General features: G+C 41.6%; 1 protein-coding gene across 15 annotated transcripts in view; it reads left to right on the top strand.

Moving 5' to 3' along the window:
- The window catches only part of Dst (dystonin), a 389,777-nt gene that overhangs the window by 143,825 nt on the left and 223,053 nt on the right, over positions 1 to 22,899 (top strand). For all 15 annotated transcript variants that reach the window (XM_027386908.2, XM_027386906.2, XM_027386911.2 and 12 more), the window contains one exon: positions 16,391 to 16,452. In XM_027386908.2, the coding sequence (XP_027242709.1) occupies positions 16,391 to 16,452 (62 nt within the window). The remainder of the gene's footprint in view (positions 1 to 16,390; positions 16,453 to 22,899) is intronic.

Raw genomic sequence — 22,899 nt, 5'->3', positions numbered from 1 at the left:
TATGTAAAGATTTATTTTTGCTTATTATATTAGCTCATTCTCTTATTGATGCTGAGGATTTCTTTCTAGACTGCACAGTATACATTCTTTCTTTCATTTCTTTCTTTTTTTTTTTGAGATAGGGTTTTTCTGTAGCTTTAGAGCCTGTTTTGTAACTCATTCTGTAGACCAGGCTGGCCTCGAACTCAGAGCTCTGCCTGTCTCTGCCTCCTGAGTGTTGGGATTAAAGGCATGTGCCACCACCACCCGGCTTCACATCCCCCCCCCCTTTTTTTTTCTTTTGGTTTTTCAAGACAGGGTTTCTCTATGTAGTTTTGGAGCCTATCCTGGCACTCGTTCTGTAGACCAGGCTGGCCTCAAACTCACATAGACCCACCTGCCTCTGCCTCCCGAGTGCTGGGATTAAAGGCGTGCGCCACCAACGCCCGGCTCACATTCCTTTTTTTTAAAAGGGAAAAAATTGCTTTTTCTTCTTGTCTCCTCAAGTTTTCCTTTTAAGATTTAGGCTATAAACCAACGAAATTATACCAGAACCAAGAAGCAAAACTATAAAAGAGAAAATTAGGCTACTATATCCTCCTATTTAATTTTGGTATATTTAAAAAATTAAGCATACTATTTATTTTCTCTTCTGTGTTTTCTCCAACTCAAAACATGGTTTACCAATCTAGAGATTTGGGAGTCCAGAGTGTCCCTGCTATTGTTATTTTTTCTCTGCACCGTCTCTTGTTCTCTAGTCTGGAGGATTGCAGGAAACAACTCATCATTTTCTCAGCTGGGAAGAAAAGGGGAGGATTAGACATTTACCTGTGTGAGCTGAACCTGCCCTGTGGAGGGAAAAGATTTGATGAAAGAGTGTTCTCTTTACAGGGTGATCTAGTGTGAGGCAAAGAAGAAGGGATAAACAAAGGACCTACTGTTTAGCAACCTACGATTGCTAATGGAGATGGAGGGAGAGAGAGCATGATAATGAATGTGATTTAGCTGGGCATGCTGGCACACCCCTGTAATCTCAGCACTCAGGAGCCTGAGGCAGGAAGATCATGAGTCCAAGGCTAGCCCTAGATACATAGTTCTATCTCAAATATGCTAATGCTATGTACAGAAATAATATATAAATGTTGAAATATAAAACTTACAGAAGAAAAATGGAAAACCTTATTTTATGTGCCTGAATAATATTGTTCATCTAAGTAGTAAATATAGTCTGTGGTATGCAGTCACCAGAATTCAGACTGAGAAACCACTTGACAAATGATCCAATAACTTCAGCAAATAGATGACAACAAGAGTTGATGAAGAGGATTCTGTTGTTTGGAAGAGACTAGCTAGATACATTAGTTAACTTAGAGGCATTTGACCTCATCAGAATGCAGTAACAAATAAAAACCACAAGTAGAAGTAGGTTACTGGGGGAAATCAGACACCTTTCCCCATGATATTAAGCAAGTTTTGCTGTCATACATTAAGCTGTCTGTGATTAACTTCCAGTTTACAGTTGGGAAAAATGAAGAGATCTGGAAATAGAAGATTATTAATTGATAATTGCCGAGCTCCTCTGGAATCAGAGATTCCCTAAAAGAGTATGTTAAGACCTTCCCTAAACTGCTAAGTATGCCCAGATCTACCCTGCAGATGAGCTTTGTGCAGGTGGTGTCATCCTTGAACCCACAGGCCTGCTAGAAAAGCAGTGCTATCAGTATCTGGCCATCTGTCCTAGTTTCTCTGTTACTGTGGTCAAATTCCATGACCTAAAGTAAAGTAACTCAAGGAAGGCGTTAGTTCACTTTGGCCTACAGTGCCAGAAGGATATAGTACCACCGAAAGCCAGGGAAGACATAACCTGACAGCAGGTGCAAGAATCTGACTCATCACGTTTTTTGTTTTTTGTTTTTTTTTCCACGCACACACAGAAAACAGAGAGAGTCAGGGGAAACAGGAAGTAGAGCAAGGTTGCCAACCCTCAGAGTCTTGTTCCCAGTGACTTACTTCCTCCAGCAGGGCTCTACTTCTTAAAGGTTCCACAGCTTTCCCAAACAGCGCCACCCACTGGGAGCCAAGTATAAGGAGGATCTTTTTCATTCCAGCCGGCACTCTGCTCTGTGCTAGCCTGCAGGTTGGTCATACTGTGTTGTGCAGTTCTGGGCCTGACTGTGATTTGGAAGACAGAAGAGAAAACTTTCTCTTGAGGATGGTTTGCCTGCCAGCAGGTGCTCCTGGGACAGTCTAATGGCAGGGAACCCGTGCTTTTTCTGATTAAATAAACACACCCTGTTGTCTTTTGTTAAAATTCCACCATAGCCTTATGCAGCCTTTAGGAAGTGAGATTGGGGATTCTGTGATGGGTGGTGAGATCTGCAGAGAGAGGTTCTTGTCTCAGAAGAACCAGTGTGTGCCACATCTGCTTTGGGCCACATGTTGTATTTAATCCTTGTGGTGGTTATTGGCTCTTGGTTCCACTGTGAACTCATGTGGAGGACGGGTAATTTTTCTTGACTTCTGGTTATTTCTAGAACTTAGCCTTATTTTCCTGCATTGTCCATGTTACTCAGTAGGTTTCAGGTTTAGAACATATTTGGAGATGTTTAATATAATCTTCTGTTAGTTTTGTGTGCTCTCAAGCTTTGATTTCTGCTGTTTTGCAGGAAGCATGGAGGAGCTAAGGATCCTTCCTGTATTAACTGTGAGAGTGTGTGAGGAGGCAGAAACCATATTGCGTATTGGTATTATCCTTAAAATTATTATCCTTAATTCCTTATTAGTGTATTATCCTTGAAAAAGAAAGGATAGTGATGGGTCTAGTGAACAGTGAGTGATGAAACTGAAACTATGCTGTGAAATTGTTAGATTCTTTACTTTGCTGAGTTAAAAATCAGTGATAATTTCAGCCGCTTTGTCTGTCTATGGGGGACATTGCTGTGAATACGCTCTAGGCGTATTCACTTAGACTCCCACAGCACATCTGCAGTGTTGATGTTTGTACTACAGTTTGTTTTTTGCCATGTCATCATAGTTACTGTTTCCATTCAGAACTCCCTTAGGTGTACTGAGCCAGGAGGAGAAATCCTAGCATGCAAATGACTAGCAAAGTGATTATATTATTACATTAGGCATCTATGGTGTTTGTTGGTAATTTTGAAAGAGAAGATGTGCCAGCAGCTGACAATATAAAATAAACCGTGACCACAGAGTCACTTTTATTATAAAAATAATTTCTTGGGATAAAGGTATTTCCTACTTTTGTTTGCTGATGTGTCTTTAAACATTGGAGTTATGTAGACCCTTAGCACTTCTGCAGAGACCCACAATAAGGGTAGGTTAAAAAGTTTCTGTTCATGGAGCAAGAAGGGACTGTAGGCCAGCATGCAGTCCATGCCGTGGTCACTGGGCTTCACCGTGCTCACACCGAGAGGCTGCGTGCTTTTTAAATATGTGAAGTGTTTTTGCTGTCTCTTCCCCATGAATCTATTGAGCACTTCAGCCCTTATATCTAGTAGAATAGAGGATTAGTGGTGATCTGTGCTTTCCATATGTAAGTCAGGAAAGCTCCATGCAGTTGAGACCTGTGGCTGAGGTCCTGGAGGCTGCCACTCATCGTCTAGGAAAATCAGGCCACAGAGACAGACCTATGAGTATTCTGTTGACTGCCCCCAACATCCCTGTTGATAGTGAGTGTCAGTTACTACATATGTGAGTCACAATGCCTCCAGATGATTTTAACTCTGACCTGAATTTTACCAGTTGAGGCTCAGACAGCACGGGACAAGCTGTCCCCACTGTGCCTTATTTTGAGTTTCTGACATACAGAATTTATATTCGTATTAAATGGTTTCTGTATACAGTTAAATTCTGGAGTGTTTTGGTACACAGCAGTAGTAACTGGAGAGACCCAAGCCTCCCTCATATTGCTTTGCCCCCACATGGTTCTGTGCTGCGTGCCAGCCCTCCTGGGTGAGGAGTATGGAAAAGGAACTGCTCTTCCCTGTGAAAATGTCCCTCTGAAGTCATACTGTCACTTTTGTTCACATCACAGGAGCCAGAGTTCAGGCAGAGCAGGTCTGCAAGTAGCTCAAGGAGGGGTGAGAATATATAATCCTGCTAACATTCACTTAATTGATTTAGAGAGGTTGTTCCCTTGAGAGAGGGAAATCCATATACATGGGTAAAGCATGGACCTTCTGTTCTGTGCTGGCCTGAGAATAGCAAGTTACTTATCTTTGATTTGTAAATGGTGTCAGCATTTCTTCCAAGAAATTCTCCATGTTCATCAAGCTTTCAGTAACAAGTTTGCTGGAAAACATCAGATTTGGGGTGGGATTACAGTTGCCTAATAAGAATACTAGCTTGAAATTTAAAACCAAATTAAGATGGTTTAAAGAGAATGCTTACCTATATATTCCTTCACATAAAGAAGTGCAGGTGTTGAAGAAATGGCTCAGAGGTTAAGAATGCTTACTGCTCATGCAAGGGACCAGAGTTTGGTTCCCAGTACCTACATCAGGTGGCTCATGACCATCCATGACTGTAGCTCCAGGGGATCTAAAACCCCTCTTTGGCCTGTGTAGACTCACACACACTTGTATGTACGTACACATACACACTATCTTAAAAACAGAAAATCCCAGCAGAAGGCACTACAAAGTCAACCTGGATAGAGGCACCATCAGGGGTAACCTAGGCTTCTAACAGCTTGCTCTCAGCTGCTGCCTGTGGCCTAGGATGGCTCCATCTCTCAGTTCTGCCTCCTGACCAGTAGAAAAGAGGAGGAAGGGACGTAGGACAAGGAAAGGCTTTAGAAGATGCCACATAATGCTTCTACTTGTATTTCCCTTGCTAGATTGTTGTCATTTGGCCATACCTCACTGAAAGCCTTTTATTTCATCCATGTCCCATGAGAGTCAGCATGTCTGTCCTAAGGACTGGAATGAGTGAAGCTGGCTGTGCTGCACTGTTGCTTTGAAAAGAGTTAAGCTTTTTACCTACCTACCTACCTACCTACCTACCTAGCTATCTACCTACCTAGCTACCTACCTAATCTATCTATTGCGAACCTCTGGTACATGACATGTTGCACTTTAAGAAAAAGAAGACTGGAAATTATATGTAAGTTAAGAAAGTAATTGTTACATGTTAACATAAGCTCCACTTTCCTGGATTTGTAAAAAAAAGAAAACAAAAACAACAACAACAAAAAAAACAACACTTGGTATTTGCTGGAGGAGATGCACTTCGATGTACAGACACTCTCTCTCTTGGGCAATAGCAATTTCATTTATGGTACACAAATAGTAGGGCCATCTGCTACTGTTTCTTGGTGGTCCTCAGTTGGCCCTGGGGAGGACCTGCTTTTCTAAAAGTTTACATAGGTTGGATCCCAGAAGTATCTTTATCCCTCACTTTAGAACTGAGCTGGTCCACGGCACCGATGCCTTCCTGGAAGAGCTGGGGTCTGCAGTAATGCATGATTTGCACCATATCATGCCAGTTGTTGTAGAACTTAAATTTCTTGATAAAAGGCCATGACCCTATTCTTTATGTACCACCAGCTTTTCTGCCTTGCACTGATGAACTTAGAAATGTACAGGGATGTTTCCTTTGGTTTTTCTAGATGGGTTCCAACCTCTGATTGACACAGAGAAAACATACTGAAATTGAGGTTTTTTTGTTTGTTTGTTTTTTTACAACAGAGTATGATGCAAATTGATATCTTTAATTGATGTCTTTATGGTTGTTCTATGTTTCTGGTCTGGAAATGCTTGGTTCCTCTTGGTGGCCTCCTCTCCTTCTTTGTCCAGGCATCTGGGGAAGGAACGTGGCTTCTGTGGTTGTTCCTTTCTGATAAAAGCTGAGGTGCTTCTGATTCTTGTAGTCTTTGTCCCATTCTGCCTGTCAGTACCTTTGGGTGACTTTTACCTCACTTCTGCCCGTGTGCCTGGTACCCTGTGGGTCACTGATTCTCAAGACAGCACCCAGTGAACAGGTGAAGTTTGGATATTAGGTTTTCCCTGTATGAGTGTTTGAATACTCAGTCCCCAGCTGGTGGCACTGTTTTGCAAGATAGTGTAACCTTTGGGATTCAGGCCTAGTTGGAGAAAGTGGGTTGCTGTTGGGCTTGGCTTTCAAGTTTACAGTCCAGCTCTGCTTCCTGGTCCATCTATGTGAAAGTAGGGGCTACTTCACCTTCCTGACTCCATAGTCCCACCAATCTGCCTTACCCATCCTGATGATTGCTTCTGAGCCAAAATGAAGCCTTCTCTTGAGCTGCCTCTTGTCCAGTGTGTGGTCACATCAATAAGAAAATTAATCAGTACAGGTCTGAGGGCGGGTGATAATGAATTCACTAGACCCAAGATAAATGATAAATGGGTGTTTATTGGGGAACACTTACACAGGTAATAAAGAACTGCCATAGCATTTCTCTGCCCTTGCGATTGGATCCGTTATCCAAGAGAAAGGGATGGAGGAAGAGAAAAGAGAGAGAGGAGAGAGGAGAGAGAGAGAGGGAGGGGGGAGAGAGAGAGAGGAGAGAGAGAGAGCATGTCTAAAGCTTTCCTCTTTCTGCTTCATGTGCACCTGAAGCCACGCCCAAAGGGGTGTGGCCACTGTTACAGGGTCATAGGCAAGATGCCACTACAGAGGTCTGTTCTATGAGTCACTTTACCTTAGGTGTGACTGGAGGCTTCTTTGCAAATGAGCCAGGTGACCTGCTCAGCTGTGATGACCCAACTGGCAGATGCCTCAGTCAGACTCATAGGGAATTCTGTGTTTAGTCTGTACCAGGCAGAACCCAGTACCTGACTATTTTCCCAGGGTACCAAATAGGAAACAGAGTTTACTGCCCTCTTCTGTCATTCACTGAGTGTGCTGGCTCCTTTCAGGGCCAGCACCTTTGACTCCATCTTCTTTCTCCAGATCATTTGCTTCTTTCTACAAGCACCATGGCTCTTCTGTGAGAACAGGAAAAGATGTCTTTTTAGACCTAGAGGAAAGGTTCATCAGGGCCTTCATTAGTAGAGGTAGGGAGGCACTTTGGGAATTCTCCCACACTAAAGCTGCCCAGTCTTGCTGAATAAATCTGTTTTTGAAATCATAAATAATTGCTGACATCTTCTGTGACATTTCTATAATTTCCTTTTCATGCGGATAAATAGTTATTCTAAAAGCCAAAGGCAGTGCGTGACTGCAGTTCAGAATATCATTATGTGTACTTTAAGGTCAGCCAAAATATTTATCTTTTTGAGCTTTGTATCTTGGCAGTTGGGTTCCTCTGGTATTATTTAGCAAGAAAAGAATGGGTGATCCATAGACCAGTGTTCAAGCTCATTGCCTGCTAGGTGATGAATAAATTGCTCTCAATTACATGTACCTCATTTTCTTCATCTTTAAAGGTCAGAAGTACACTTGATCAGAAAGCTGGGTGATTATGGGTTGTCATGTAGTGTGCTGATGCTAGCGTCCCATTTCCTGTCAAGCTCACTCCATTTGAGTGTGACTCTACTGTTCCCTTTCTTTCCAATGACCAGCTCCTCCCATCAGGCTGTCCTGATAAGTCGGGCTTGCCTTCTCAGTCTTCTCTCAGTTCCTTTACATATGCCTTCAAAAGATCCCCACCTGGCATCTGTCTTATGTTTTGTTTTATTTTCTCTGTTAGGTGTGAAAGGCCATGAGGTGGGCCTATAGTGCTTTTATATGCTTAGTGCTTTTCTATAACCTTGGAGCATATTTAAGAATAGGAAAGAATAGGCATTGCATGGTACTACTATCACCTAATAGAATAATTTTTCCAACTGTCTTTATTGCAGTCTTATTTTCTATCTTATATTTTTCTGGTTCTGAAAAGTATTTCTCCTCTAAGTAACTTGCAAGTAACTGAAATTATTCAAAGTTTATGAAATAAAGAACATAAGTTTTAACTTAAAAACTTTTCCATAGCTGGTTTTAGACATAATCTTTATATTTAGGAAATTTATCTTAGTACTATGAAGTCATTTCTTTGATCACACTCAAATATTCATGGCTCAGTGGCTCTTTTAAATAAAAATTTGAATGTGTTTGAGTTAAAATCTAGCAAATGTTCCTTGTCATTTGGGTGGTCATAGTTTTTGGACCTTTGGGGACTGTAATTAAGACATCTTGTATTTCATATATATATATATATATATATATATATATATATATTTCATATATGTATGTATACATGATATATATATATATACATACACATACATAGATGTAGATACATACACACATTTACTTACACACACACACACACACACACACACACACACACACACACACACACAACTCCAGCACAGGAAGATCCCTGGAGCTTGTTGGTTAGCCATTCTAGCAAAATTTATGAGTTCCTGGTTCAGTGAGAGACCCTGTATCAGAAAAATAAAGTGGTGAAAAGTCCAAAGAAACTCACTAACGTTGACTTCTGATCTCCACATGATGTCACACGTGCATACACACATTCCCACACCACACAAACATCTAAACCCATGCATCCATAAAACTGGTTCATCCTTATGTGTGTGTATATAAATCTAACCTGCCATAAGATTTGCAGTGTGAACCATTATTAACTTACAGAGGTTTTTATATGAAAACACAGACTGAGATGGTATGGTTTTGAAGATTTGCATTAAGTTTTTCAATCATTAGATGTCAGACATTGCCTGAATTTTAAAATTGTATCATCTCACACTCCACACTTCTTTGCCCTTTGAAGAGATTTACACTAGATCAGATCCTATAGTCGCACCTTCCACCTGAGGGGAACTTTCAAGCACTGCATTATTAAATTTTTTTACAAATTTCATTTCAGTAAAGATTGTTGAATGCTCATTTTATCTAGGGTTAATGGGCCAGTTGGTGGGGGGTACCTTGTCTCTGAAGGAGCCTAGCAGTGTGTCTCTCAGGGCACATGCTTTAGCACCTTTTTGTAGGTACCTGTAGCTCTGGCTGGCTTGGAATAGAACTTATGGACCCTGCCTACCAAGTGCTAAGATTAAGAATGAGTGACCATTTCTGACTCCTCAGCACTCTAAATGACTGCCTGGAAACTCACATTTTCACGGTAACACTAGTAGAAGCCAAGGGAGTAAAGGACATCTTAAAGTAATATCTATATGGTTGAGAAGTTCAGGAAACAAACAAAACTAATACTGTATAAATTCACTCCTTTCCATTGTGAAACATTTTGTTTTTGTGACTACTCTGCAAATGGCTTGAATGCTTTTCTATTTTCCTTTATCTTGATTATTTTACATTTTCTGCTAGTACTTAATAGCAAATAAATATTGAGTGTGATCATCAAGAATTGTATTTAATGTCTGTATGAACGTTTTCTTACATGACTCTTATCTGAACGTTTGACTATCTTTAGCCTCTGTCCCAGAGTTGCTAGTTTTAGAATTAAGAGATTAGCTTCTTGACTACTTACCTGGATTTCAGTCCTGGTGCTTGAGTTACCAGTTTTCTAACCTTGTGGTCAGGTCAAGGCCTGTGTGTGCAGTGGTTAGGTCAAGGCCAAGTGCTGAGTGAATGATAAGTATTGTAAATAGTAAACCCATGGGCATTTTAAATGGCAAATTCCCAAAAGTGGTACCATCCTGCTTCAGCACTAGCTCAGGGTGCCTGTTTTTGCACACATTGAGACATTAATGAAACTTCCTCAAATGAAGCTTTTCTTATACACATCACCAGTCTTCTTTGCTTTCCTAGCAGTCATTTTTATTAAATAACTTATTTAGTCATCAGTGATGTTTAGGGACTAGATGGTGATATGTTTGTTCTCACAAAGATAAGCTGGGTGGTCATGGGATTTTAGTTTAAGGCCACTCATGTAATAGAGGTACCTAAGGTGTTCTGAGATGCCTGGAAAGATGTCTAAGCAAAGCATCCACTTCTTTAAACTTTGCCTCTAGTTTTCAAGGAATGCAAGTAGATAGGGTACCTGTTCTCTAGAGCGGTAGTTCTAATGCTGCGACCCTTTAATAATGTTCCTCATGTTGTGGTGACCCCCCTCCAACTGTAAAATTATTTCTGTTGCTACTTCATAACTGTACTTTTGCTACTGTTATGAATTGTAATGTAAATATCTGATATACAGAGTGCCTGATATTCGGCCCCTGTGAAAGGATCATTTAACTCCCACTGCGCTAGAACTTAGATGTGTAGACACTTGACCTTAGCTCAGACTCTCTAGAGGACGAATGTACAGGGAAGTCCTCTAACTGATCAGAGCTCTGTTTCCATCTGTCTTATGTGTCAGCTTTGGTTGGGAGGATGAGTCTCCGGATGCACAGATGAGGTCTTTTTTTCCCAAAAGGAAGTGAGCCCCAGGAAGAGCGCCCCCCTCCACCCGGTGTCCATCTAACTAGTCTGTACATCTTTGCATTTTCCCAGTGGTGGGACAGAGCTTTTCTGGGATAGGGTTGGGTGAGCTGGGGTGTGGCTTCTGTGGCACAGGGGCAGGCCTGGCGATTCTGCAAATAGTCTATGCCAGCTACAAACTGCATTTAAATAAGAAATGTTGGATGGGAGGCTATCGTTAGGGAGCAGGCCCAGACCCATCACTTTTTCCAGTGGCTCAGAGAGTTGTCTTTGGTGTTCCCACCCTTGTATCCTTGCTGCTGACTCACTGTGTGGCTGGCTTTGTTTTCATTGGAGTGAAAAGTGCTATACATATGACTCATGGTAATCTCCATTGCCTTGAGAACTTTGTCGAAACCTGGTGACAAGAGGCCAGAATGGTTTGAAAGGATTTACCAGGAATTCTATGTCAGTATGCTTTATGGAAAATGAAAATTTGTTAGGTGAATGGTAGGCCACTAGCTGAGGCATATTAGGACTTATTCTTCTGACTCTTTGGACAGATTCATGACACCAGTTAGTACCAGGAGAGACAAGTATTCTTTGGGAAATTGGGAGCTTACAGCCATGAAGCGCTTCTGCTGCACTGGAGCCAAGATCCCTCAGTTCCTGTCTGAGTCACTCTGATGGAACAACCCCCCCCCCACACACACACACACAGAGTTGAGTGAAGAATTGCTCAGTATCATTTCCCGATTTACTTATTCAGCTTGGTGAAAGATCGATTCCTTCCCAGGCAGAAGGTTTGTTTTTTCTTCTTCCCTGGAACTGATGTGGTGGAGTATTAAAGCACTTCCCCCTGTCCATCCTGGTTTCTCCACACGTTGCATGTCACATGTGTCTCATTGTTCTTGCACAGTAGGGACGGCAGGGGAGACCCTTGGAAGCCCTCGGCTCCTCTGCTTTCTCACTGACAGAAACTTCTGGCCAGACTAAGTTCTTGGAAATTTAAGTTTTGTTTTTGTTTTTTTATTGGTAAAGTGAAGATTGGTAAGTATAGTAGTAGGATAACTGGGGGGGGGGGCAGTGTGCAATTCTGCAGTGCATGGCACCTTGTGGTGACTGGAGCCTGATTGGCAAGTGCTGTACCACTGAGGTGTACCGGAGTCCTTGTGTTCATGTTGTGTATGAGTCCCTGGGCTTTACCCTGCAGGCTCATATTATTTGAAATTTAGAGCAAACCATTTTAGTATAACACAGATAAAGAGATGTAAACAGGCTGTGTCCTTAGCATGGACTGGGATGGCAGAGAGTTCTTGTGTGATTGTTAAATGGAGCAGTGTAACAATAATTAGAAGTCTCTTTGTGGTCGTGTGTTTACAGTCTGCCCCGGTAGGAGAAAGCAGATTAAAGATCAGATTCTTGGAGTTTGGGATTAAATTCGTGGTTGATCATAAGAACAGGTATCAATCAGTAAATTCCTCTTTAGAGCAGAGACTGATACCTCTGGCCTCCAGTACTGAGGAGCCAGAACTGCGCTGACAGTTAGGTTAGGGAGAGGGCAAACACAAAAGCATTTGTAGAGAGATTTGTGCTTCTGTTCAAAATCTCAGCTTACACAGCACATTCTATGTCCTGTCCCTGGAGTCCTCACAGAGGCTTGGGAAACCATACTGTGTTTTGGTGTGTGGTAACTAAAATTCAAACAAGGAGACCCTGCAAGCAGAGTAAGTCTGCATATACTCCCAGTTACAGACTCTCTTTGCACAAGTCTTCTGTGGCTTCGTTTCCCTGCTGGTCAGTCTTTCTCTGAGGACCTTGTCACCCATTCTACTCCCTGATCTCCTTCCTCCCAGTCCTCTCCTCAGTCATCAGCATAGGCACAAGCCCAGCATACCTGTTGTGCCGCTCGGCCTTTAAACCTGAACAGGGCTCTGTGGCTTGCCTGGTCTTGCTTGGTCTTTTTCCTGTGTCTTCTGTGCAGTCTATCAGACTATTCAATACATAAATGAGAAAGGAGCTTGACACCTTTCCTCCCAGTTATCATCAGTCATGGTGCATAAATGTCCTTCTTATAAAACATTCACTGAATCCAGAGAGACTTGGGATGAAACATGAGTGGAACGTACATACCAGTGCCCTCTTCTTGCACCCTCTATATTCCTCTGGTGAAATCCATTGCATGCCTTTTATAGATACATATATATTAACACAGTTTTCATGTCAGTATTGTGGATTTTTAAAATTGAAGTTTCGCAGCATGAGTGAACTATAACTCATTTATCCTAGTCTCCTATTGATTATCATTTAGCTGTTTCAAATATTTGGCCACAGTAAACATCCTTGTGAGCTAATCACATGCTGTACACAAGTATTACATCACATCACCAGTTCCTGCAAGTAGAATTATCGGTTCTGAAAGTATATTCATTTACATATGTGGTACAAACTACTAAATTACCCTGCGAAATGCTATGATCTACCTATCTACATCAGAGGAGGTAAGAACTACCTATTTCTCTGTATTTGCTGTTATCATTCTTATAAATTTATGCCAGCATAAAGTTAGTCTGTCTGTCTGTCTGTCTGTCTGTCTGTCTGTCTATTTATATATTTTGGCCTGGTGTGATGGCACACACCTGTAACCCAAGCAGTTCAGAGCAGGAGGTAGGAGAATCAGTAGTTCAAGGCCAGCCCGGGCTACTCATGACCCTCCATTTCAAAGAAAACAAAACTTTAAAAAGGGAACTATATTCATTATTGAGTAGAGGGTGGTTGAATATACCCCCTTATCTTTATCGGTCATGGCTATTTGCATTCCTTCTCTGAACTTTATCCACATGCCATTTGTTTAGGGAGATGACCTCTACATACACATGCCATTTATCCAGGAAGATGGCCTCTTTTCCTTTGGAAAAAGGAAAGAAACAAAGTGCTAAGTCCAGGCAGGTACTTTGAACTCTCAGCAGCAGCCGGCACCATTTATCACGTAGTCTGATTAGGATAGAGTTAGGCAGTGTCTATGTTGTTCAGAATATCCTAGCAGGAGTAGTCTAGCAATATTGGGGTGTTTTTTCATGACCAAATTCTCTGCTCCCTATTGTTGAAAATAGGTACTCTTGATCATTTTTATTTATTTCATAGTTACTGTTTGTATAGCTTCAGTTTGGGAAAATGCGTTTGATGTTTCAATAAGCATGGAGCTGCTGCTGATCTTTTTCGCATTCAGCACAAGGGTTCTCACTTCTTGACATTATTTATTCATGTTTAGAAGTGAAGTTCTGAGAAATTGGTAATTCCTTGTTTTCTGAATTGTAAGGTTTGGGCTTCTGTTGTTTGACAAAGAAAGATATACGCTTTAGAATCAAACTTATGATCTCCCTCAGGCTCCCCCCCACCCCCCGTCTGTCTGTCTGTCTCTCTGTCTCTCTCTCCTTTCCTACCCCTCCCCCTTTCCCCCCTCTGTTATATCCCTCTGGTTGGCCTCAGGCTGATAATCATAGGTGTGCACTGGGTATGCACGGGCTCTGGTTTGTACAACTTAAAGTTTACCACCGAAGTAAGAGGCTTGCTTTGAAATTCAAGTGAACTTTATCTGTCTATGAAATATACATACAGAAATACCTGATGGTGATATTTCTCCCTGAAGAATATGTCTAGCCTGTAAAGTGAGATTTCCAAATCTTACTATGTGTGTAGCTACGGTCAGCTGTGTCAGCTGGGTGCTGCTTTTCACATAAGGGGACCCTGCCTGCCAGGGTAGGAGGCACTATCCAGTTGTTTGTGTTGTAAAATCTAGTATCCTCTTGGTTGCTTAACTGTCCCCTCTCAAAAATTAAGGAGAGGCTGGCTGCAGGAGGTGGGTGGGGGTTTGAGGAGTCTGTCTTTAAAGAGACTTCTGATTGCTCCCTTCGTGAGAGAAACAGACAATTTAGTGTGTTTTCAGTAGCAGTTGTTACAGTACTCTGGCTTGCTAATGTTTGTTTAAAAGGGGGTGTTGACTAGCTTCCACCGCAAGTAGGAGTGTCTAGTCAGTGCTTTCCTTTCTGTGGAGAAAGTTAGCAGCACTGACACATCACACTTCGTACAGGAGAGTCCAGGACCCCTCTGCACGGGTCCCCCAGAATGATGGGGCAGCTTGTGAAAAGTGACCAGGACTGGAGTGTGCAGCTGGTGCAACGGATGTGCTGTATGGGTCAGTACAGTCGCCCCAGAAAGCCTCTTGCAGAGTTTGGAACCTGGAAAGGAAAGTTGTGCTACCAGTTTTGGCTTGCAGGGCAGAGCTGATGACTGCAGTGCCTTGAGGAATCTGGGCTGAGTCTGGACCACCTTTTGGCTTGCCTGGGAGAATTTTGCTATGTATGGTTGTGCACAGGATAAGTCTTTATGTAGCACTGACATTTGCCGTGTGTGGCACTAAGTATATTTAACTTTGATTGCTCTTTACTGGGAACTGTAAACAGTGTGAGCGGTAGTAACTGCTCTTCGTGTGATTTTTTTTTTTCTCAAATTCTATTATTATTTGTACTGGTGTTTTTGTATATTTTCAGCTACTTTGTATTTCATAAGGTAAGCATAAATGTGTGCTTTCATTTAAAATTGATTGTGGATAAGATAATTTTAACTAGAGGAATTCTATAAAACTTGATTCAGAGTACTAACTGGGCAGTTTGTAAAACCAGCAGATCTGGCTAATTAATACACAGGAATGATGGCCGTCCTCTTTTGTTGTCATGGCAACAGTGCCCTAAATATAAATCTCAGTGTTAAGCATCTCTGACTAAAATGAGGAAAATTTACCATGAGACTTGTAATTGGAAAATTAGATGGTGTAATCTGGCATACTCCCTTTTAAAATGATTCCCTTTTGAAATAATGCATAAGGTGGTAAAATTGCCCAGTCTTCCTGGGTTTAAGTGCTTTCCCAACTACAGGGTAGTTACTGTCTTGTAGAAAGCTGAGGGTCTTGGAGTTGTTGTCATGGTCCTGCTATAGGGACTTTGTAGCTAAGGGTCTCCTTGGTACTGCAAGGCACGAATCTAGGTTTACCATGGCTTAAGAGAAGGTTTGGGTTGTTAATAGAAGATGGCAGCAGAATTCATGTGTTACACATCACCAGGTGAGCTTTGGCCCTTCACTTACCCATGGCTTTCATTGGGCATCGTAGCTCCCAGGGGTTTAGCATCATCTCGGTCTTCAGTGCTGCTTTGAGCCTCTCCCTCCACCATGCAACACTTTGGTGGCCGGCGCCTGGTGACATTTACGATTTCTAAGTAAAGTACATTGTTAAATTACCTTTCCTGGTGGACCATTTGTATAACAAGTCAAAGGATCCGGGTTCTTCCTTTTCATGCTTCTTAACTTATATGCTTGGTATCTGCTTATTTTAGAAAAGAAAATGTGCCAATTTGGTCACCATTTCATACCCAACAGAAGACGTTTACATGAAACACATAGTACATTGAATTTAATGATATTGTATGAGCTCGGGTTGTTTTGTAAGGATTAAGTAAATCAATACAATTTAGAGGAGAGTTACAGGAATTTTGTAATTCATTTTGCAACTTAATATGGAAGCTACCTTTTCTTGAACCTTAAACTTCCTTTCTCCAGTGCTCAAGTTTAAAGCCAGGGTCTTGCTCCACTGAGCCACATTCCCAGCCCCATTTTTTTTTGTAAGGCATTTAAAAACAGTTTTCTTGAGGACTTGCTATTAGGTTCCCAGGTTGCTAGTTGGACGGGACGACCTAAACGTCACAGAAATAGTTTTCATATCCACCGTTTTCTTGCTGCTAGAGACTTAGCACAGCGGATCCTTCGATGTGAGGCCCTTCTGTGCAGGGCCTCCATCGTTTGTAATTTGTCCATCATTCGCTTTCCTCCGCAGGACCCCCTCCCCCAAGCTCATTGTCTGTGCTGGGGTGAGTCCCTGGCTTCCATTTGAAAGGTAACAGCAACTTGGGGTAGTGTGAGCATAGGATATCCTCTGAATACCCCATTTTTGTTTAACTGTAAGACACGAAGTTTCCTGTGCATGGATCATACCAACCTTCTTTTATTTTATTTCCAGATGAGCGGGACAAAGTTCAAAAGAAAACATTTACGAAATGGATAAATCAGCACCTCATGAAGGTGAGTTACTTGATCTCACTCTGGAGCTGTTTTGCATACTTAACTGCACTGGCAGAGCTGTGGATGTCACACACTGGTAATGTGTGTCAATTGCACATATATTTGAGGCATGCATGTTATCTGGTGTGTGACTTGTGGGTAATGATTACGGTAGTGGGAAGGTAAGTGACCCTAACCACAGTATATTTCATGACATTTGTAAAAACCTCTTACTATTATATGCAAAATAATATTAGCAGTTCAAGGAGTCTTTATATACTCATTTGCTTGCATTGGGAAAGCTGCATTCTGGGATGGATTGTTTCTCTTTCAAGACTCCGGTTCTGGACTCTGATCTATTTAGACAGTAGAGGGTCAGGTGAGAATGAAATTGGACTGTGAAAAGAAGTTGGAAATAGTTTTTATTTGTGCCTAGGGATTGTATCTGTATTGCTCTGAGAAATAACTGTGGGTCTTAGATTAATATTATTTGTGAGCTGTGTGTCACCTTGAGATTTTGATAGACACTCCAAAAAAGTATACAGAACTTTCCTTATACAGAGTTGTTGAATTCCACTGAAGCACATATGCTTTTACAATTAACTGTTGGTCACTCTCTCCTCCTATTTTTGTAAGGACCCTAGAATTTCAAAGGAAACCCTTCTCAGTGGGAAGAGTTTTTCCATTTAAACTATCATACAGTGTTAACAGAGCCAGCAGCAGTATCAAAAGTGATTTTTGGCTAGGTGTGGTGGTGCTCACCTTTGATTCCAGCACTCACGAGGCAGAGGCAGGCAGCTTTCTCTAAATTCCAGGGCACCTCTGTGTACGTTGTGAGTTTCAGGCCAGCTAGGGCTACATAGTGAAACCCTGTTTTTTAAAAAAATTTCACTGACATATCTGAATAGTCTGAGTGATATACCAATCACTGTCTCCTCTCCCATTACCCAGTAGCACCCTGTGTCTTATGATGTTTTCAGAGAGAGCATGCCGCTCACTCTCCAGTTGAGAGCCATTTGGGTAGGGAACCTGTTGTGTTGAGAAGAAGTTGATGTCTGCCCTGCTTTATGATACTTTTGTGAGGAAATGCATCATGGATTGATGAAAGAAGCCAGGAGTTTTATCTATCATCTTCCAAGTTATTGGCTAATCCTGCATGTACCAGGCACTAAGTTTGTGTGGAATCCTTTCCACAGGCAGAGATGGAGTGCAGTCAAATGTAGGGTATGGGACTTTTGAATTTAAGCTCGAAGAGGGTTTCTGTCTTAGTTACTTTTTTATTGCTGTGATAAGACACCATGACCAAGGCAACTTGTAAAAGAAAGCATTTAATTTGGAGCATGGGAGCAGGCAAACTGGCATGATGCTGGAGTAGTACATGCTGAAAGCTTACATCATCGGAGCCTGCCCCCCGTGACACACCTCCTTCAAAAGGCCACACCCTCCTAATCTTTCCCAAATAGTTCTACCAACTGGGAACCAGGTATTCAAACATATGTTCCTATGAGTGCCATTCTCATCCAAGCTGCCAGTTTCCCATCTCAGAATGGTTGCTGTGGAAGCAGCGCTTTGATGAAGGGTTACCCCTGTGACTGCTGCTGACCTAACAGTTTCCATAGGTGTGGTGATCTGGGATGGGCAAGGGAGTAGGGCATAGAAGGTTTGCCCAAATCTTCTGGAACACAGATAGCTATGGGAGGTGTTCCATGTTGGTAATCAAGTCACACCAGTGCCAGAGACAAGCACAAACAAAGACAGCTATCAAGGGGACCATAAAGCCTGGCACCAGACAGATCATTTTTGCGAACTCATGTGTGCCAGGCCTGTTGCACTGGACTACTTATTGTCCAAATGGGTACTCATCATAAGTTAGATGATTATATATAAGAATATTTTACTAAAAGTATCCAAATTATTAGTTAAGTACTTTGTGGACGCATTCTTAAGCCTCATCATGTATGTGGCTAGAATATGTATTCTATGTGTAATCATTAAATCAGTCACTCCTGCAGACTGCCCTCTGACTTGGCTTAGTCTATTGCATATACGTATCCTTTAGGGTTTGATAGATCACCAGGGTTCAGAATCCTCTTTTACCTGGAATATCCCCTAGAATATTTAACTCTCTGACTTTCTTGTATATAAAATGAAAATCTCAGAAGATTTAAGATTTACTTATGCTATATGTAGTAACAGTTGTATTTTACTACAACATCCAGTAAATTGATGCCCGTCTAGCTGCTTCATGCTGTAAGAGCAGGCTAGTTTTTTTTTTTTTTTTTTTTTTTTTTTGTGGAGTCCATTAGAGGTCAGGATTTTGCATTAACTCATGTTGGGGTATAGCTCAATGGTTGAGTGGCTTGCTGAACACACACAAGACCTCAAGCACACAAACAAAACAAAATTAAATTAAAATGATCTCCTATTTAATGTAGAGTCACATTAGGGAGGTAGGAGTTTGGAATGTGGCCTTGGCTGACTCCCACCACCAACTACTCACGTTCTTGGGCACTGGTTTTAGAGTAGCTCATGCTGAGCTGTTCTTAGCATCCTGTGAACTGAGGCTGTGGATGTCAGCCTCCTTCCCTCCCCCCACCACACACACACTTTTATTTCTCTCTAGAAGTCACATCATTCTCCTGAAGAGAAGAAAAAGGAATAACCACAAACATTCTGGCCCATTACGTACAGTCAGTTTGCCTCTACCACCTTGTCTGTGTTTCACTAAGGTTTGATTAAAGGAACGCTGTACTGGGTGGTGAATGCTGTTTTAGGTAGTTGGGTGATCATACTTCAGTTGGTAGGAACTATAAAATAGTTATATGCATTTTGGCTAGAAAAACAATGTTAATAATATGAAAATAGTCCTCAGTTGATTTTCTTCTGTCTTCACTGTACATGTTGTGTATACTCAGGAAGAGGCTGGAGTAGGGGGGCTGGAAGGCCCTGTATCTTTCTTGCTTTCTTTAGTTCCTTAAATTAATGAAAAGTACACTATTTGAAGAGATTTTTATAAGATAGAGATTATCTGGCACGGTCAGTCTTCAGAAACGTGTGATACCGAGATTGTAGGCATCATGTAGCTCTACCCAGTGCGTTGTATCTGTGAGGTGTTGTTTTGTGTTTTCCTTAAGATTTTTGATCCACAATGTTTTCTGAAGAAAGTAACTGTCTTAGTCTGCTGTTGTGAAGAGACACCATGACCAAGGCAACTTGTAAAAGAAATTATTTACTTTGGGGCTTGTTTACACTTTCAAAAGCTGAGTCTATTATTATGGCAGAGAACGTGGCAGTAGGCAGGGATGGTGCTGGAACAGTGACTGAGAGCTACATTCTGATCCACAAAGAGAAGACAGACAGGCAGACAAGAGAGTCTTACTGGGTCTGGCATGTCATTTTGAATCTTTAAAGCCCCCCCCCAATGGCACACTTCCTCCAACAGAGCCACACCTCCTAATCCTTCTACTCCTTTCAAAGAGTTCCACTCCCTGGTGACTAAGAATTCAGATTTATGAGCCTACAGGGGCGGTGGGGGGACATTCTTACTCAGACCACCACAGTAATTTTTCTTAAGTTTATTTTTATATTTATATATTATTATATATATTATATATAATTATTATATATATTAAATATATTATATATTATTATATATAATTATTATATAATTATAATATTATATATATATTATATATTATATATATATATATATATTATATATTATATATATATAATTATATAATTATAAAATTAAAATGATTCTTGTTTTTTTTTTCCTTTTTAAAAATTTAAATTAGAAATAACCTTCTTTTACATGTCAATCCCAGTTTCCTCTCCCTCCCCTCCTCTCCTGCACCTCCACCAACCCCCTATCCCAACCCCTTTCTGCTCCACAGGGAGGGTGAGATCTTCCATGGGGGATCTTCAAGGTCTGTCATATCATTTGGAGCAGGGCCTAGACCCTCCCCAGTGTGTCTAGGCTGAGGGAGTATCCCTCTATGTGGAGAGGGCTCCCAAAGTCCGTTTGTGTACTAGGGGTAAATACTGATCCACTACCAGTGGCCCCATAGATTGTCCAGACCTCCAAACTGATCTCCTCATAATTCTTGTTTAAAGTAACCAGGCAGATGAGGTGAGACATACTTGCTGGGGAGCATTGTCTCTTTGTCCCTGGCATTTCTCCCGAATACACTTGAGTTTTAGAGTTCTCATGCCTCACTGTGTGAATGACCAAACCTGATGCACACTGACTGTTCTGGCAAGAATGTGTCCTTCTGATTCATCATCCTTTCAAATACTTAAAGGAACAAAATCTGGTCAGCACATTCCTGTCTGCTGTAATTGTTTACCCTGGGAATCATGTGGTGGGAGCGTTTTTCTGTGTTTTAGCATATTATAAACTTCAGCCTTGTAGCATGAGTAAAATGGTAGTTCCTGAAGATACTGTGGCTTTATTTAGTAACATTACCTGGAGGATTGTTTTCAAATGCAAACTGGCTGGCTGGCATTCTTTTAAGAATTCCTTTACGGCATTTGTCTGTGACCATCCCATCTAGGGTACTCTGTGTTTTTATAACCTGGAAGTCCTATATAAATAAATACATGTTATTACTGGTCACATGCAAGTCCACTTGCTGTGTCGGTATCTGGTAGCTCACAGGACCACAATCTGAGAAGATTCGAGCACCGTATGCTTTAGTTCTGATTATGGTGGGTCGATGGAAAGAAGAAACCCTTTGTTCGAAGGCACTGTCACTGTATTACAGATCACATCATTCCATTTGCATGTGGGCCTGGCCCCAGAACTAGAACCTGCACCAGGAGAGCAGATGTGTCTTGGGGGATTGGTTTAAGGGGCAGCAGTTTCTGAGAAATGTCAAGTCTCCAGTGCTCCATATGCTTTCTCTGGGGTCCGTCGTACTGCCAGTTACACAGGAACTGTGTTCTTCAGCATCCCTCAGTTAAACCCTGTTTATTCTGTAGTATTGTGTGAATGGTGCGTGTTGTAATGGCTTTTTTCTGAATTGTAATTTATCGATATCTAATTTGCTGGTTTGTTTGGAGAAGAGCACCTGCATTCCAATGTTGGACAAAACTCCATTTGTTAGTGTGTCCTGGCCTAATACACAAGAGGCAGCCAAGTAGCTGTACATTTTCACCTCCCTTCTGCCATGCCTCTGGAAAGCTGAATTCATTCATGCAAGAATGTCCTCTGCCACAGAGAAGTCAGTGACTTTGTGGCTCCACCGAAGCAATCCATCTACTCTTTGTTTTTTGATTAGTGGCTGAAAGGACATCTAGTGCCCCCCCACCAGCAGAGAGAGAGTACATCGTTACAGAGACAGACAGACAGACAGACAGACAGACAGACAGACAGACAGACAGACTAGCTGACTGTTTAATCATGCTTTTGAACATTTCAGTTAGGACAGGGATGTTTTTGAATTACTGACTATAAAGGGCCAGTGAGAATTCAGCAACTGCAGTATTTTGATTCTTAAAATCTACTTAGGAGATTATCTTCAGCACCTTCTGTCAGGTGCCCCAGACCCACTGGATAGGCTGTTAAAATAGATGTGGCCTCCAGTAGCTTCTGAGTCACCGTCCTGGTGACTGGGACCTGAAACCTGGTATTTCTATCAAGTTGCTGAATATCCATTTCTGACCAAATGTTGAAGCTGCTGACCTTGGGCCATGCTTTTAGAACCTGCTCTGGACAGATGGATCAGAATGCAAATGACATAGAAGTGTGGAACATTCATGTGACTATGTGGGTATGCATGCTTGTTCATTTTTGCAAGGGCCAGAGAGCAATGTTGAGTGTTTCACTCATTTGCTTTCCATCACACTAGCCCATCAAGATTGAAACACTGAGAAGCACACAAACACATTTGGCATATCCAATAAGTATTTTAATTTAGAAAATACAGCTATTAGAAACTACAGCAATATTTTACCAAATCCCAGAAGTGTAGGTATATAGTTGTCCATGAGCTGTGTAAAGATAAGTCTTTCCGCCATGCTGCCCGCCGAGCTCTGCCACCTCTTGGGCACCCGAAATAATAGAGATTAATATTAGGTACAATGTTGCTGGCCAATGACTAGGATTTCTTAATCTATATATTTTATACTTATCGAGGACACTAGCAGAATATGTCCTGTCTTCCTGGGATCACCCTTCAGGACTGTCTTGTTTTGCAAGTTCAGTAGTCACTTTCCTGTGGGTCCTCCATGTCCAGTTTATCAAACAGTCCAAGCAAGAACAGTTTCTTGCCCAAAGGGCTAATCTTGCCATGTTGAAGGCAAACTGCATAATGAGTTTCTTCTATGCCCATCTTCCTCTCAGATGTAATTGGTGTGCCAGGAGCAGTTGTGTCTCACTGCCATGAAAAACCCTAAACCATTTAAATGCAATATATTCAGTAGGTCTTTGAAAGATTTGAAGAATATCTATCCATCTCAAATACA

The sequence above is a fragment of the Cricetulus griseus genome (assembly GCF_003668045.3).
Source record: "Cricetulus griseus strain 17A/GY chromosome 1 unlocalized genomic scaffold, alternate assembly CriGri-PICRH-1.0 chr1_1, whole genome shotgun sequence".
Classification (NCBI taxonomy): Eukaryota; Metazoa; Chordata; class Mammalia; order Rodentia; family Cricetidae; genus Cricetulus; species Cricetulus griseus.
This window is presented reverse-complemented; position numbering and strand designations above follow the sequence as displayed.